The sequence below is a fragment of the Oreochromis niloticus genome, linkage group LG1 (genome assembly GCF_001858045.2).
Source record: "Oreochromis niloticus isolate F11D_XX linkage group LG1, O_niloticus_UMD_NMBU, whole genome shotgun sequence".
Lineage (NCBI taxonomy): Eukaryota > Metazoa > Chordata > Actinopteri > Cichliformes > Cichlidae > Oreochromis > Oreochromis niloticus.
Genome location: NC_031965.2, coordinates 38,060 through 53,656, shown reverse-complemented (window position 1 = coordinate 53,656; position 15,597 = coordinate 38,060). Strand labels below are relative to the sequence as shown.

The 15,597-nt window shown below is 39.5% G+C and overlaps 1 protein-coding gene across 1 annotated transcript; it reads right to left on the bottom strand.

Annotated features, from left to right (window-relative positions):
* Window positions 1-2,814: 2,814 nt before the first annotated feature.
* ctsd (cathepsin D) lies at window positions 2,815-10,509 on the bottom strand. Its single transcript, XM_003452585.5, has 9 exons — window positions 10,329-10,509; window positions 7,884-8,040; window positions 6,578-6,701; window positions 5,452-5,570; window positions 5,179-5,378; window positions 4,679-4,801; window positions 3,832-3,976; window positions 3,619-3,717; window positions 2,815-3,353 (listed from the first exon to the last, which is right to left on the bottom strand). The coding sequence occupies exons 1-9, from the start codon at window positions 10,388-10,390 to the stop codon at window positions 3,192-3,194; spliced, it is 1,191 nt and encodes a 396-aa protein (XP_003452633.1). The 5' UTR covers window positions 10,391-10,509; the 3' UTR covers window positions 2,815-3,191.
* Window positions 10,510-15,597: the final 5,088 nt, after the last annotated feature.

Below are 15,597 nucleotides of genomic sequence, written 5' to 3'. Positions count from 1 at the left end.
AATCCGGTCCTTTATCCCCACTTAAAATATTTTTACAAAACTATTGTAATATTTGCTGCCATTTCTTCTGTCCTCTTGGCCAACTTACTCTTACAAAAGACATTTTTAATGTTAATGACATTTTTATATAACCTTTATTTATGCAGTTAAAAAAGTCGCTGCCAAAAACTGATTGCGCCTTCTACCTTGTTACACAAACGTTGTTTGTGGCTCAGTATGACTTTGTGTCATCCATGAGGGATGCATTTGACATATGTTTCACATGTTATAGCCCAACAAGTTACTTACAGCAGTTTAAATACGAGCAATCAGTTTTTGGCAAATACCGGAAATCAGTTTTTGGCAGGCAATCACTTTTTGGCACAACACCGGCTCGTAACCAGCGCGTTCTGCCGTCAAGGGCGATCATTGGTTAATGGTGATCATGTGACTGATGCAAGCCAGATCCTTTTATTTAGCAAAAATGTGATTAATAGTTAAATATTATTGTTGAGGGGCACAGACAGGACTCCACACGCACATACACATTTTAAAAAAAAAATTAAAAATTAAAAAAAAAATTGCCTCAACAAAAGGGCACTTTGGGCACCCATCAGGAAAGGGGCGGGTGCTCAAGCCCCCCCCCCGCACGTGCCTGAGCTAGGCTAATGTTTACGTTTTTTATATGTTAATGCTTGAAGTGAGAAATAAACTTCCTGTGTACGTGTTTGTCTTTCACCTACAGTATGTGCTTTGTTTGTCCATGTTAAAAATGTTGTGACGGTTAGCAGAAGATAGGCTCATGACATCGTCTCGCAACAAGAGCACCAAACATTAGCAACGCCACAGGAGCAGATAGGAGTGGTGCTAAGGGCTATGTAGCCTAGCTTTGCTAACTAGCAGTACCTGCTACTTTTTCCTGCCTGATGTTGGTAAAATGTGACTCTACTTAAACAGTGGAGACCTTACAGAGTATCTTTTATACAGTAAAGTGCTTTCACACTATGTGCCTAAAGCAGTCTGCCTTTGTGTGCATCATTTTTCTATAAACCATTAGCAAATGATTTATTGACACTAAATAAACCCACTGATAAGCGGTGCCTTATTAGAAAGTGGTAATGTGAGGTTTTTCTTTTTGGGGGTGGGGGTTGCATTAATGGCTTGGGAGTTAGTTATCAGTATTCACTTGATTATCATGTATTTGTATGGTTTCAACATTGAAATTTCAGGCGCTCAACCCTATATTGCAACACAAATTACCCATGCTAAATACCAGATACCCCAAAGTATTGCCTGGTCCTGCTTTTAGCAGCAGTGAGTAACTTCTTTGTGTAGAGCTGTCATCATTTCCACACACAGTGTGTATGAACTTTACGAAACTAGAGCAGTTTTGTTGTGATTCCAGGTTGAGAAAATGATTTGAAGGTAAAACTTTATCTACTGAGTACTAAACAGCTGTAAAGACTTTATATGTGTATTTATTAGTGCTGTCAGCGTTAGTCTCGTTAAAATGACGTTAAAGCCATAACCGCATTAACGCGGCAAATCTCCGTTAGCGAGTTAGCGCAGATCACCCCATGCATGGGGCTACATGGCGCTAACACGTTAACGAGCTAACCGCGCAATTGCGTTGACGCCGTGCAGCCCCACGTGGCGTTAACGTCATTTTAACGAGATTAACGCTGATTTATTGAGAATGTTGGTTAAAATAACAACATTTATGGGGAAATCTATGGTTTATGTATAGCTGATATTTTGTACATTATAGTGATTGATGTAAAGCACTTGAGGGAATAATAAAGTTTGAGTCTTGTTGGTTGTCGTACATTTTTATACACAAACTATAAAACCATCTTCCTCTACAGGGAAGTGGTTTTAAGAGGTCCTGAATGGAGGTCGGGGGTCCAGAGAGTTGAAGGAGTGGAAATTCTGAGTTTGTCAACCCTGAGCTGAGGGAAAATATATATGTTCTACTTCAGAAAGAGAGTTAAGCTAAACTCTGAGTTATCTATCTGCGTAATAGACTCTGTAAACCTAAGCTACTTACTGGGAACTCTTATTTGACAGGTTCCTGCCCTCCTTCAGGCAACTGACTGACATTTTCATTTTCTTATCCAGTTAATACCAAAGCAAGTTTTATTAATCTGTGGAAATGTCTGTCTTTACAAACATGATAGATGATTTTTATATTTAACATGTTTGCTAACTGTTAACTCGAACTACAGCTGTCAGCCTCATCCACGCGCTGGAATATTTACTATACTTTACTGTAGGACTCAGTTAATAAAACAAGGCTTATGGACAAACACTGATGAACCTTTAATGGGAAAATGCCTCACAGTCCTGACATGTTGTTTGAAAAGATGTGAACATTTGAGAATGAAGATCTGTTTCAGACGGTAAAGAAAGCTGGACTAAATGTAGTTTAATTTGACTCTTTGATTAGTCTGGATGTGTTCTAAGTTAGGATTCAATAAAATGCTCTTAAACAATTTTGAAATGTACAATAGACAGTGTTCACAGTTTGAGCTTTAACAGCTCATCCCCTGCATATCACCAAATTCCTCAGTGGATTAAACTGGAGGCTTTGCTTTGTACTTAGCCATTGTCCAGGTGACTCATGGTGAAGCACCACTGGCATTGGCTTACACTTAGCATCCATAAACAAACTTAACTTCATGTGAGCTGATTTAAACTTACTCTGATCTGATGACGTAACACTTTTTTCAAAAAAGACTTTTAGACAACAGGTGGAAATGTGTACTTTTCTAAAACTTACAGAGACTGTCTTTAAAAGAACCACCCACAATCAATTCACTCAAAGCACAAAACGGATCATATTTTAAAAATTGTTTATTGAAGCTAGTCAGATTAAGACACACCTATCAGTAGTAGATACCATCTTCCTCCCAAAAATACAAATTCAAAAGTTCTTTTTAAAACAAATCCCTGATTAAAAAAGAAAAAGGATCACTTGAATGGGCAGTACCTTTATAATCGACTGATCTTAGACACTTATCACACAACTCATCAAGTATCCTATCTGCTTCTCCTGCTCTTGGAAATCGTACATATTGTTCAGATCAGTGCATTTAGTCTATTCCATAAAATCTATTGCTCTATACCGTTTGATTGCAAAGCAACAGAAAACGTTTGCAGCTTAGATTTGTAGCGTTGCACTTGGACATGCTCCTCAAAAGTGCAGGAGGGGCTCATTTGGATTTAGCAAAGCCCACCCTGTTGTTGTCACGGTCAAAGACTGTGTAGTATTGGCCGATGAAAACGTCTCCCAGAATCCACAGGGGCCCGGCAGGTGGAGGGATGTCCAATCCCATGAAGCCACTTAGACAAATAGTCTTCCCAGCCTGACTCTCCTGATAGGAAGACAAAGATAAAGTCAAGAACAGGTGTACATGAAACGACCGTCTTTTAAATAATTCAGAGAATCTGAAGAGCTCGTGAGCAGGAACGAGGAAAACAAACTGATCCCTCCTCAGACACGAAGCCAGCCCTCTGCCGGTTGTGCCAAATCCAACAAAACTGCATTTGTTTGGACTTTAATGACGCGACACAGTCACAGTGTTGTTTTGTCACATAAGATGGTGACTCTCTGCTGCCCTCTGCTGGAAACAGTCTCACCTGGAGGACATACTGCTCTCCAGTCAGAGTGTAGCTCTGTCCGCCTACGTTGAAGGTGATGACAGGCAGCGATGGGATCTTACTGCAGTTCACCAAGTACTGAAACACAAATTTCAACAACACTTTGTTTTGTATTGTATTTGTGTGAGTGATGTTTGAAGGATTTTATATCTCAGTGTTATTCAGCAGATTAAAGGTGAGGTCTGCTCTCACCTCTCCCTGGATGAGCGGGATGGCTCCGATGGCCTTCTGCAGGGCCTTGACCTCGGCAGCAGGGCCAGTGATTAAAGAGGTCCCAGTGTCTACGATGGCCTCACAGCCGCCCTTGCACAGACTCAGCTGGCTGCCAACTGTCATCCTGGCAAACACATACAAAAACATTCACGTTACACGAAGATACTCAACTAAGTATGCTGAATTTTGAGTCCCTTTGGAAGAAGTACTTCAAACAAATTTGCTGTCCAACATATTTCAGACTTCAGGTACCGATGCAACTGTTTTAATAACCATTAATTCAACAAGGGATGCAGGGGGCTAAACTCTGTCAGGTTAAATGAAAGTTAATTTCAATTTCGGTGGGTTTTTGGTGATCAAGCTGGGTCACCAGATATCTCGTTTTGTCCAAACAAGAACTGAAAATCAAAGATTAAACTTCTAATGATGATGTAAAACAAAGCAAAGCAGTGAATCTTCAGACGCGAGACCGGAAATGCTTGCTTAGCAGTGCCTAAATTAAACAGTATTGTAATGGTTAATCCCCCCACATGTGCTAACTGATGCTAAAATAGAATTATGTTTTAGTGGTCGAATGTTATGCTTGATTCATTTCTGACATCTGGAAGCGGTCCAGTGTGCCGGCTCAAATCTGGATATGAAAACATGAATTCAGTTCAGTTATTTCAGTAGTTTTTAAACATGTTTTTCTTGTTTGTAACAACAGGTGGTCTGATAAGTTTGTTAAACACTCGATAAACATTTTTCAGGCGGATGTTTTATGCATCGCTTCAGAAACTTCCTAAGCAGTTATGAGTACTCTGGAGTGGGATATCTGAGCCGTTACCCATCCATGTGGACCTGCCAGTAGGCCTGCCGGCTGATGTTGGCATAGTGGAAGTCACCGTCGTAGTATTTGGGGTCGGTCCCTCCCAGGAGCAGCTCACCACCAGGTTCTGTGTCAGGGTTCCTGATGAACAGAAAGCTTTGATAAGCCCAAGTGTTTGTCTGAAAACACTCAGTTACTCTTAAAGGGAGAAACAGTCGTGTGATTTTCTTGTTATATAAGAGATTATCCATTCAGACCTTTAGCAGTATACAAAACACTCCGTTAAACACAGCAAATATAAAACAAATAGCACAAGTACCAAAAACCTGGCATTGACATTACCCACAAGGCTCGATGCTTCACTAAAAACACTTGTTTGTCCATCTTGGTCTTTTACAGCTGTGTCCCGTTCACACTAACCAGCGACACGTCAACATAAGGTTAGAAAACATGAACTCTGAGCAGATCACTCTGCAGCTCAATGCTCTGAGCTTGAGCTTAGAAATGGCTGCTCTCACCTGTTCAGGTAGAAGGAGAAGACGTTCTTCTCCACCTTCTTCTGGTTCATCATGTTATCAAACACCGGGACCACCCCATCCACGGAGATGCTCGGGTAGGCCATGCCGAGGATCCCGTCAAACTTTGCTGCGATGAAAGCGACGCCGGGTTGCTTGATGGCCTCTCCAAAGATCTGTTTTTCTACTGATATGTCTCCAATCTGAAAGAGCAGGGCGAATAATTAGAAGGAACTGACTCCGACTATAGTCTAATATAGGAACGCTGAAACTTACACTGCATGTATCCTGACTGAGGTAGCCTGACAAACTGCCAGATCCATACTGTATGGCAAAGGAAGTGCCATTCTTCACATATGTGCTGGATTTTGCAGAATTATATTTGTGGTGAAGCCCTGAGAAACAAAAATACACATTTTAATCCGTCTCTGTAATCTGTGTGCAATCCAGCTTTGTTCAAACAAGTCTTCTTGTATGATCACAGGTAGGGCTGGGCCATATCATACCGTTCACGATAATATCGGTATAACGTTAGGCAATGATAAGAAAATGAAATATCGCGATAGAATATGGGTAAAACGTGCATGCGCAGTGCCTTTGTTTACATACGCACATGGCAGGAAAAGCACGGCGGTGATGGAGAATGAGAAGGGCGAAAGCGGATCGTTGAATGAAACAGATGAACCTGAACTGGTTTGTAAAAATGGTGGAACCTCAGTGGTGTGGAACTGGTTTGGCTTTCGTCCGTCAGATACACAACAAAGCACTATTGTTGGTAGCGCATGCTAGCGGGCCGTCGTTATAAATCAATCCTTTGATTTTTCTGAAAATCGACAGTGTCCCTTATAATCCCGCGTGCCTTATGTATGAATTCTGGTTGTGTTTACTGACCTCTAAACGATTTTATGTACACGGCGCTCGAAAATCTGTCAAATGTTTTAGTACGACTTTGCTAAGCTACGAAGCCGCACCGCTTGCCTCGCGGAGTGATACGTACTGTGCTTCAACATAATATCACCGTACTGTGTGTGTATAACCTCTTTTTAAGTTTTGTGGATATTATATATATATGTCGGCCAGTTTCCACTGGAAATGCCTTTTGGTTAAACTGTCAGTGAGGAAATTGCACTGTTACATTTTTATATAACTTTAATGCACATAAAAAACAGCTGCTTGTTTAAGTGAAAATACATTGATGGGGGTTTTTTGCACTAATAAAGTTGTGGAGTTATAAAGTATTTTGTCTAGTGTCAATTATATCATCAGTTATATCGTTATCGCAAATTTTGAAATGTATATCGTGATAAATATTTTTGGTCATATCGCCCTGCTCTAATCACAGGTATTCTGATTCTGCACAGCGACACCATGAACGCCTTGTGTTTTGTAGCTGATAACTTACAGCATGCTATGTCAAAGAAAGAGCAGTGAACGGAGGGCACCCATAGGTTGGAGGAACCGGTGTCAAACACCACAGTAAACTTCTGAGGAGGGGTTCCCAGGGTAATCTCGCCATAATACTGGGCCTGGATGGAAAAGGAAGAAATCGATCAGTTAGCTGAGCTGAAAGAAGAACTACGCAGCTGATCTTCTATTATAGTAACCTCATGAGGACCAGGTCTACAACAAAGCCTCGCTGTACATGTAAAAGTGAGCCAGCCTGACAGTATCAGCACATGTCATTAGGACACAGGTCAAATAAAAAGTGAGTCATGGCACTAAATCAGCTGCTACACAAAAGAAATGAGTACTCCATAATTTCAGGACATGAAGCAAACTTCCATTTCCTGTGACACAAAATCTCTCACGTCGAAACCTTCATTGCAAAATAGGGTTGACATTTCTGCCCAGTCACTGCGGCCACACAACACTTCCTTTTTCTGAGCAAAATGTAGAAGTCACGTTTCCTTTGATTGCTCCAGTGATTGATTTTGGCTGTTCCCAGTTTGGGTTTGTCTGTGAAGACTCTCACGTTTCAGTCTTGCAGGGACACAAATGTCAAACTATGATGGAAAAGCAGCAGGAATACTAAAACTCATGAGCAGACAGCAAGCAGCAGTTTTCTTATGATAGACAACAAGAAGACAATTAATAATTTCACTTTTGGTTTGATAACATAAAAGAAAAACCATTTAAATCTCCCTGTTTTCTGGGTAGATTAGGCTAAAAACTAATACAGAGCAATGCAGCTGTGATGTTATAGAATCCTCCTGTTATAACGGTTATTATTAGCTTTAGTTTTTGTTCAAAGCTTGATGTTTTTGGTCTACTCAAAATTGTAAGTCTGGTATTTGTGTCTCTTTATAACCTATAAAGGCTGACTGAGTGAGTATTTGAAGACAAAAAAGCTGATTCCACGATGTGTTGAGTAAAACAGAGTGCTAACCAGTCTTCTGTAGGCTCATTAGGATCTTGCAGCTTCCAGATCAATGAGTCAGCTGTCAGATAGTCCCTGTTCCTCTTCTGTCTCCCTCTCAGTCTCTCACTGTGAATCAGCCTTGTTAAAAAATATCATGTGTTTGCTGGGAATGACTGCCTGACAGATGAGTCTATTTTTCCAAACTGCTGGATTTACAGAGGAAGGCTGAGGCAGCCACAGCAGAAGAAGACCTTTGTTGTGGCTCTCCCTGCGAGGGTTTTAAACTTGTGAAAAGTGCATTAAGGAAAGTGAAGACTTTAAGGTTGCCAGTTTGGAGAGTGATGCTTACATCAAGGTAGTTCTTAAGGGTTTCTGGAGTGGGTCCGTTACTCGAGGGGAAGCCAAAGTTGTACTTAAGGGAGTGTTTGTCAGCCACGAGCTCCTCGATTCCTTTCCCCGAGTCGGTCAATTCACGTCTGATGGAACGGAATTTCTTTAACGGAATTCTGAAAAGAGGAAAACAAAATTAGACTGCTCTGTTCATTTGTAGTGACATAACACAAGTCTGAACGCCTACATCTGTGATCTACAGAAATGTAACATTTTGTGTTCATTTGGTTCAGACAGTGTGGAGACACGTTTAGAAGCACACCAAAGCTTTAGCCTCCCTGTGAGCTTAGCCGTGAAGGTAGCAACCTCCTGGGCCTCCTGAAAAACTCCAGTTTCTGCCTTCACAAAAGATTTACATAAGTTCCTTTTTTAATTAAAAGAATAAATCACTCATTATGATTTTGTTAATTACTAACATTAGGGGTGAAGCCACTTTTCCCAGTGCCAGCACTATAAGCTGTAGCCAGTAACTGTGTGCTGTGGCCTCACCTCTGCAAATTCAAGTCCCTGAACTCCACCTGTTGCCCGTATTTGTGCTCTTGGAGTATTTGCTACATTTTCATGGAAACTCTGTGCTTCAGTTTTGGTGAGCGAAATTAGTTCAACTATTAATCCATTACTTAGCATTAATTACCAGAGAGAGTTACATCAGTGCAATACGACTGGCACTTTATAGAGTTAGCATCAGCTGAGAACCTTGCACCCCACCCTCAGGTCGATGTTGTGTTCACTTTTAATAGTGAAGCTGAACCTTCTCTGCTCACACTGCACAACCACAAACAACCTGTCCAGTGACAATTTTAAAAGTATGTCTTCTATCAAGTTTAAATCACGGGGAAAAAAAGAGCAAATATTCAGTCCAGCGAGTTTCCTTTGTGAAATATTAACACATTTAATACTAACGCCTTACAGATAAGGAAAAAGCAAGTAGGCCACATTTTATCTACAAAATGTTCTGCAACAGTGCTGCAAAAATGTGCACCACCCATAAGGCAAGCATGACATGATCAACTTTAAAAAATATTTGTTCTGCCCTCTTAAAATGAAAATGCTAGTAGGGTTAATTGCTTCTGTAAATGTAAAACTAGGCGTAAACCCTTCTACTGAAAGTCCCTCTATTTTACTGTAGCTATGCAGTAAACAAACATGTGACCCAAAGGCTTCAGGAAACACTATTCACCATCTTACTGCTACGCTTAAAACCAAGACGTACAACAAAATCCCATACTGAGGTTTTTTTTAATGTTCATCCGACAATTAATTACCAACAACAGAAAATCTGAGAAAGTCAGAAAATAGGCTGTCGATAAACTCCACTCAGAATCTGAGCCCTCTCTGTGGTACATGCTTTATAATGCTTAATTTAAAATGGATAAAAGTCATTCTTCTCAATATTCCTCTATACTACGTATTAAATACATGTGACTTCACCTATCATATATAATTCTTTCATGTTAGCCCTAATTTAGGTCTAAATTCACACTCAGTAATAATGTCTTATTATTATTATTCCTACATTTATTCCTATTAATGACAATGATACTAATATTAGTAGTAGTAGTAGTAATAGAGGTGGTAGTAAGTATAAAGGAGGGACCGAGAAATTAGATTTTCATAAATCCCCAAACATGTTTAAATACTGAACTAGTGGGCTTACTTTGTCCTTCAACTCACTTCTTGGGATCATGACTTTAAATGGCAGTAGGTGTTACTGAACAGGATTGTAAATATATTTCTTTCAGCATTCCTTCATACCTGCGCCTCCCTCCCTATATATTTATCTATAGATCTGTTTGCGTTATAAATATAGTTGTCGTGTCTGCGCATGTCTGTTCAGCACTTGTACACTTATTATTAGACGGACCCAAAGTAAACACCAAGACATGTAGTGTGACGCTTTTAACGGCAGGAAGAAAAACACCTGTAACAGGCACAGTCCGCACAGTAGGCGTTTTGACATGTTGGTGCAGATCAAGCTCAGGTGTATGAATTACAGCTGTTTTCCATTTGAGAGCCATGTTGTTCTACTGGCCAACCTAGTTTGCTTTACCCGACGAAAGTGAGCCATAATAAATGATTAATTACGTCTGGATTTTCTGGAAGCGTCTTTGCTGATAAACAGCTCCGTGTTTGGGCGACGGGGGTGGGGACTAACAGGTTTAGCCACCCGTCACAAGACCAACAGACAAAGAGAATATCATGTGCACACGGGAGAGGATTCGGGCTTGTTAGCTAAAACTGCCTAAATGTAAGAATAAAGCATGCTATCAAAAACAGCTCCTATGAAGCACAGCCTGACTGTCGCATATTGCAGTGTTATTCATGGTAAGTTGCATTCCAGGGGAGCTAGCAGTGAGTCCAGCCGCAGTAACAGGAGGACAACAAACTGAATATTTTCTCTTACCGCACCAAGGCGTCGTTAGTCAAGGCTAGCGCTGCGATGACAAACAGGAATAAGGTCCTCATTGTACCGGCAGGGAAATCACAGAAACACACTCCACAACAATGACTGAGCACTTCGCCTTGTTGACTACAAACAGCGACTTTTATCAGCTGACCGTAGTCACCTGCCCGGCAATGAAGTAACTTCCGTTTTTTTTCGGCTTGTCAGCGGAAGTAGGAAGTTTTAATTTTCTTGCAGTTTTTCAGCTAGTTTAGCGAAACCTGAATGTCAGAACTGAAAGGATTAAACAAACTGTTCTATAATTACATTCTATTTAAAACTAGCACATATCAAATATTGACTTTTTGGTGTTAATTACTCATTAAGCACAATTTTACAAAAAAATTGAATTTAACCTTACATTGTGCTAGTCCTTTTAAGCATATCAGTTCACATCTTTACAGAAGCCATTAAAACATTAAGATTAATACATAAGAAATAATCTGACCTTTACGTTCAAACACAAGGTTTCACAGATTGTGAATGCTGATGGTCAATCACTGCTTTTAGAGCAATCAGACCATGAACCAGTCCTCTGACTGTTGTAACGTGTCACAATACTCAACATGAAACCACTTCTGCATATGTGTTGGAGAGTCGGCATTGTTTTTCCCTCAAAAATGTGTTACCGTGCTTTTGTATAAAAAGTGATCTGAACAGTACTCTTGGAAGTCACATGCTAATAGTTTTTTGTTTCAATCTACATTCATAAAAAATCTCTTGTGGCAAAACCTTTGAAAACAAATCAAAACTGTTTTGTGCTCAAAATCACTTGGTGGTGTCACTGCCTCCACACAGCTAGTAAAAATAACACTACTGAGCATTCATTTACACACTACATATTACAATATACTATTTAAAACGCAGTGTTCAGCACATGCAGTGCAGGATTTCCAACTTCACATGGCTGTCTTCGAATTGTACAAAACATTTCCAAAGTTATTTGCAGAAATTCGGAAAAGATTCAACAAGTTTGTAACAAAGATCCTGCTAAAACTAAGTTCTTCATTTTTTCCAAATTAATGTTTCTATTCACATTTGGAATCATTTCCATCCATCAGTTGTACAGTTGACCATATGTGTTTTTCTTATCCTGTCTTTCATCAATAAAGATTTAAATGAGTGAATATTTCCCAAGGGTGTGAGTGTGTTATCAGTTCTGTATATTTGTCTGTTTGTTAGCAATCCAGTGTCCAGTTTTCAAGATATCATTTTCAAATCTTGCGTGATAGCAGATAACAACAATAATAGCAATGACAGCTCAAGTTGATTTAATTCTGTTGAGGTCAAGGTCACATTAAATATGAAAATTAGTAAAAACTTTATGATACCCACAGTTTCTTATTAATTGTCTTCAGGGGGCATGAGTACCCAGGCTGGCTAAGCATCACTGTTAGTGCCCAAGGTCAAAAAATCAAGAAACCATATTGAATAATATGTCATATGAAAGAACATGGAGAGGACTGTGCAGCACAATTTTTATTTCTTCTGTACAGCGCCCTACGATGTCACAGTTCCACAATAACAGGCTGACATCATCATACTGTAATAAAAGCATGATAATACATCAAAGTTTTGTATCACTCTTACATCATTTCATAGTCATATTAATCATAGTATATTTATTTTGTTTTCAGACAGACAACAAGCAAATTCCACTGGTTATCAGATTTTTACATTCTGCACAACCCAAAATAATCCTTCAAGAGTAAAATATATTTGGAGAAATGAATTTTTCTCCATTTTATCTCCAAATTCTTCACTCTCTTTAATTTCTTAGTTTAATTATAGCTGGACAACAAAGTGAAATATTTCTTTCATAGTCTATTACAGGACTGACATTTCTGAAGGCATTTGTTATAATTTATTAATTCTTTTGTAACTTAATAGAAATCTACTGGACACTGGCACAAACACTTATACATTTTTCTGCCTTGCAAATCATTTTATCCTCGGTCTTAAACTGTAGCTTGAGACGTGACACATTAAATCCTTTACTGAAGGTCATTGTTGTGTCAGCTGCAGAATAGGAGCTTAGTGGGATTCCTGTAATGCCGACGTTTGGCAGCTAGTGGCTCCCTCTCCCCACAAATCACAGACCATCCAGCGTCTGCTCTCCCTCTATATGAAATCAAACCTTGCTGATGAGCTATTTTAAGAACACACAGACACAGACAGGCTCTTTCTTCTTGTCTAACATAGTTGCTGCACATAATAACAAAGAAAATCCAACATGCAGAAAATAGATTTTAAAAAGGGAAATGCAATAAAACCATATGTTACAACACATAGTGAGTCTTATTTATCATAACCAACACTGTGTCCTTCTCATGTAATAAAGCTGCCAGGAATATCTCGAGATATTATCATACTGCATCAAATATAAGAAGTATTTGCAATACAAGATGTAATCTACATAAAATGTTGCAGTTTATGCAATAGTTTTTTTTTTTGCAAATGTTTCATAACTCCAGTAAACAATGTTAGCTAATATTAAAGGTCAAATAGAAATAATGAAAAATTCTGTGAACTATAAATTTTAACTGATAACACAACTCACTTCTCAAATGGGAGGATTTCCTTTGCATGTCACCCCACAGTAAGATAAAGATACTTCATTTCTTAGAGCAGCTGCACAGGGCCTGAGAGAAACTGTAACTGCATTACTCCCAACATTTTTTACCCCAAATCCTTCATTAAGAAATACATTTAAAACTTCATTTTGAAATGACTTTTTATCCGAGTTTAAAAAAAAAAAAATGGATCCAGACACTTAAAGTCTGAGTTGTTCTGCGCATGTGTCTTGCATTTTGCATGCGACAGTCTGCAGAGCGTTACGCTGGTATTTTACTGTAAACATTTAATAACAGCTCAGCTGTTGTGCAGTCAGACCAGCACAACAGCTGAGCTGTACGACTGCTTTGGTCTCTATTTGGAATGTTACCACTTTGCCATGAACACTGTTGTTACAAAGTAAGGAAGTGCTGCTGCTGTGTTGTTGTTGTATGACAGCTGGATCCTTCAGTGTTTCAGCTCTTATGGTTTTGTGCTTTCAATCTATATCAATCATTTAGATTGGGCTGAAGTCATTTACAATACAATAGACCACTGGAGCATAACTCTTTATCTCCTCTCCTGCCGTTCCTGCAGTTTCCTTTTCTCTCATTCTATCGCGGTCTGTGCTTGATTGCAGGATTGCAGGTGTGCCCTACAGCCTGAACAGCAGCAGTGGCAGCTACTTCTACAATCAATTCTCTTTGAATTGTTCTGCCCCGCTGCCTCCTCTTTGCCAGAACGTAGTCTCTGCTGTAGCAGTCAGTTATGGGTCTAGCCTTTTGTCAATTATGCTGATACTATTTTGCAATGCTTGCAGTATCCATGCCTAACAGGCCCTGATTCCACACTTCTTGGAAACCCTGCTTGGCACACCTCTCCTTTTCCCCCTTTAGCCTTTAGTTAAACTTTGAGGCTAGAGGCTCAAAGGCTAGAGCAACCAACGTTGCTCTAGCCTTTCTCTCCCCACATAATGAAACATATCATTTCTATAGCAATTTTACAATATCTATTTGTTCTGCCTTTTTATAAAGTTAGCATCTATATTGCAGTGGAACATGGGTTAAAAAAGTAACATATTGTAAATGACAGGTGTCCTGATGCTGGATGATGCGTATTATTGGCTAGTGTTGTTGCTGCTAATGTTGGGTGAGGGGGGTTGAAAGAGGAGCTTGGCACTTGATGACAGAAGTCAGATGGGGTTTACATACGAACTCCTCCAGCTCTGACTCCACATTACCGAAATCACAGCTAAGAACACAATTTTCGTTAGTCTAACGGAGGTTTAGTGGATTGCATGCTAACTTCTCCACTTCATGTTGCAAAAGGTTCTGATCCTTCTGATCCTTTGCTTCTTTATAGCATGTCTAAAAACAGGCGTTTTTCTCCCAGAGCAATGGACATTTTCCTGAATTAAACCAATCTGCTATCGGAGACTCTGGTCTTTATACGTCATGGCAGCAAGTGTCTGCCAGATGTCATAAAGACACCCTCAGCAGGGGTCCTCAATCCAATAATTTACACCAGACTATCAAGTGCCATCTTCCTGCTGATGTTTAGCATACTGCTCAATTGTAAATATTATGCTGTTTATGTATTTCTGAGCCAAGGCCAAGTTTTTGTGTTGTCTTTGTGGTTAAACAGCATTCAAACTGGCACTTTTTTAAATTCTTGGAACTTCAAACACAGTGGCACTTCCAAGAATGTGGAAGAAACTTTTCTACTACGCTGACTGTGATTGGAGATGACAGCACCAGCACGAGATGTCAGCATCTATTTCCAAGATATTGTGGAGTTACTTCAGGGGAGCTGCATGCCTATAATATTCGTGATGACTGAACATTTCCAAAACATAGATATTTATGCAGTGCACCAAACCTGCTGCTGTTTCTTACATCATACCTTCACTCTTTTTCCAAGAAATTATTACTGAGTTAGAATTAATATTTAACTAATGTATTCCAACTCCTACCTGTAAAAAGTCATTTGTACTTTCATTTTCTCTAGGTGGGATTATTCATTTTTTGGTGATTTTTAAAGCTTTCATACATTTATGTATTATCCATCAGGCTTGTCCAGGGCTGCATAATACAAAGCCCATCTGAGTCCGTCTGCAGCCTTAGGTGGGGGTGAGGTGAGGCGGGGTCCTTCTGGTCTTTCTAGTGTTGATACTTAAATCTAAAGATGACTCATTTTTGCCATCAGGCCATCTTAACATTAGAGCAAACTCACTGACAGAGATAATGTTCTCAGAATCACAGATTTTCTTCAAATCGCTTTTTAAAACAGATTTTCATAGACTGGCTTTTACTGCTTATTTTTATGTATTTATTAGGATTATGTTACCAATTATGTTTTTTTCTGTCCCTACTTTTCTTGTTGTTATTATTGTTAGAGATCCTAAAGAACCATCAAAGTAAGGCTGGTTTTAATGGTCCATTGCAGGGTTTCCCAAAGCGTCGGACTAGGGCCCCCTGGTGGTTTGTAAAGGTACTTCAGGCGTACCACAGTAATAACTTCAGTTTGAAATGGCTCACAAGTACATACAGTTACACGTTTCTGTTAATGTATTAATTTATAAATGAATGAAGACTGGTAACAGGAAATAGTTTGAGATAATTTCTCATTACTGAATACTGCTCTTGTAGTGAGGTTTGTGTCCCAGCGGCGGCTCGCT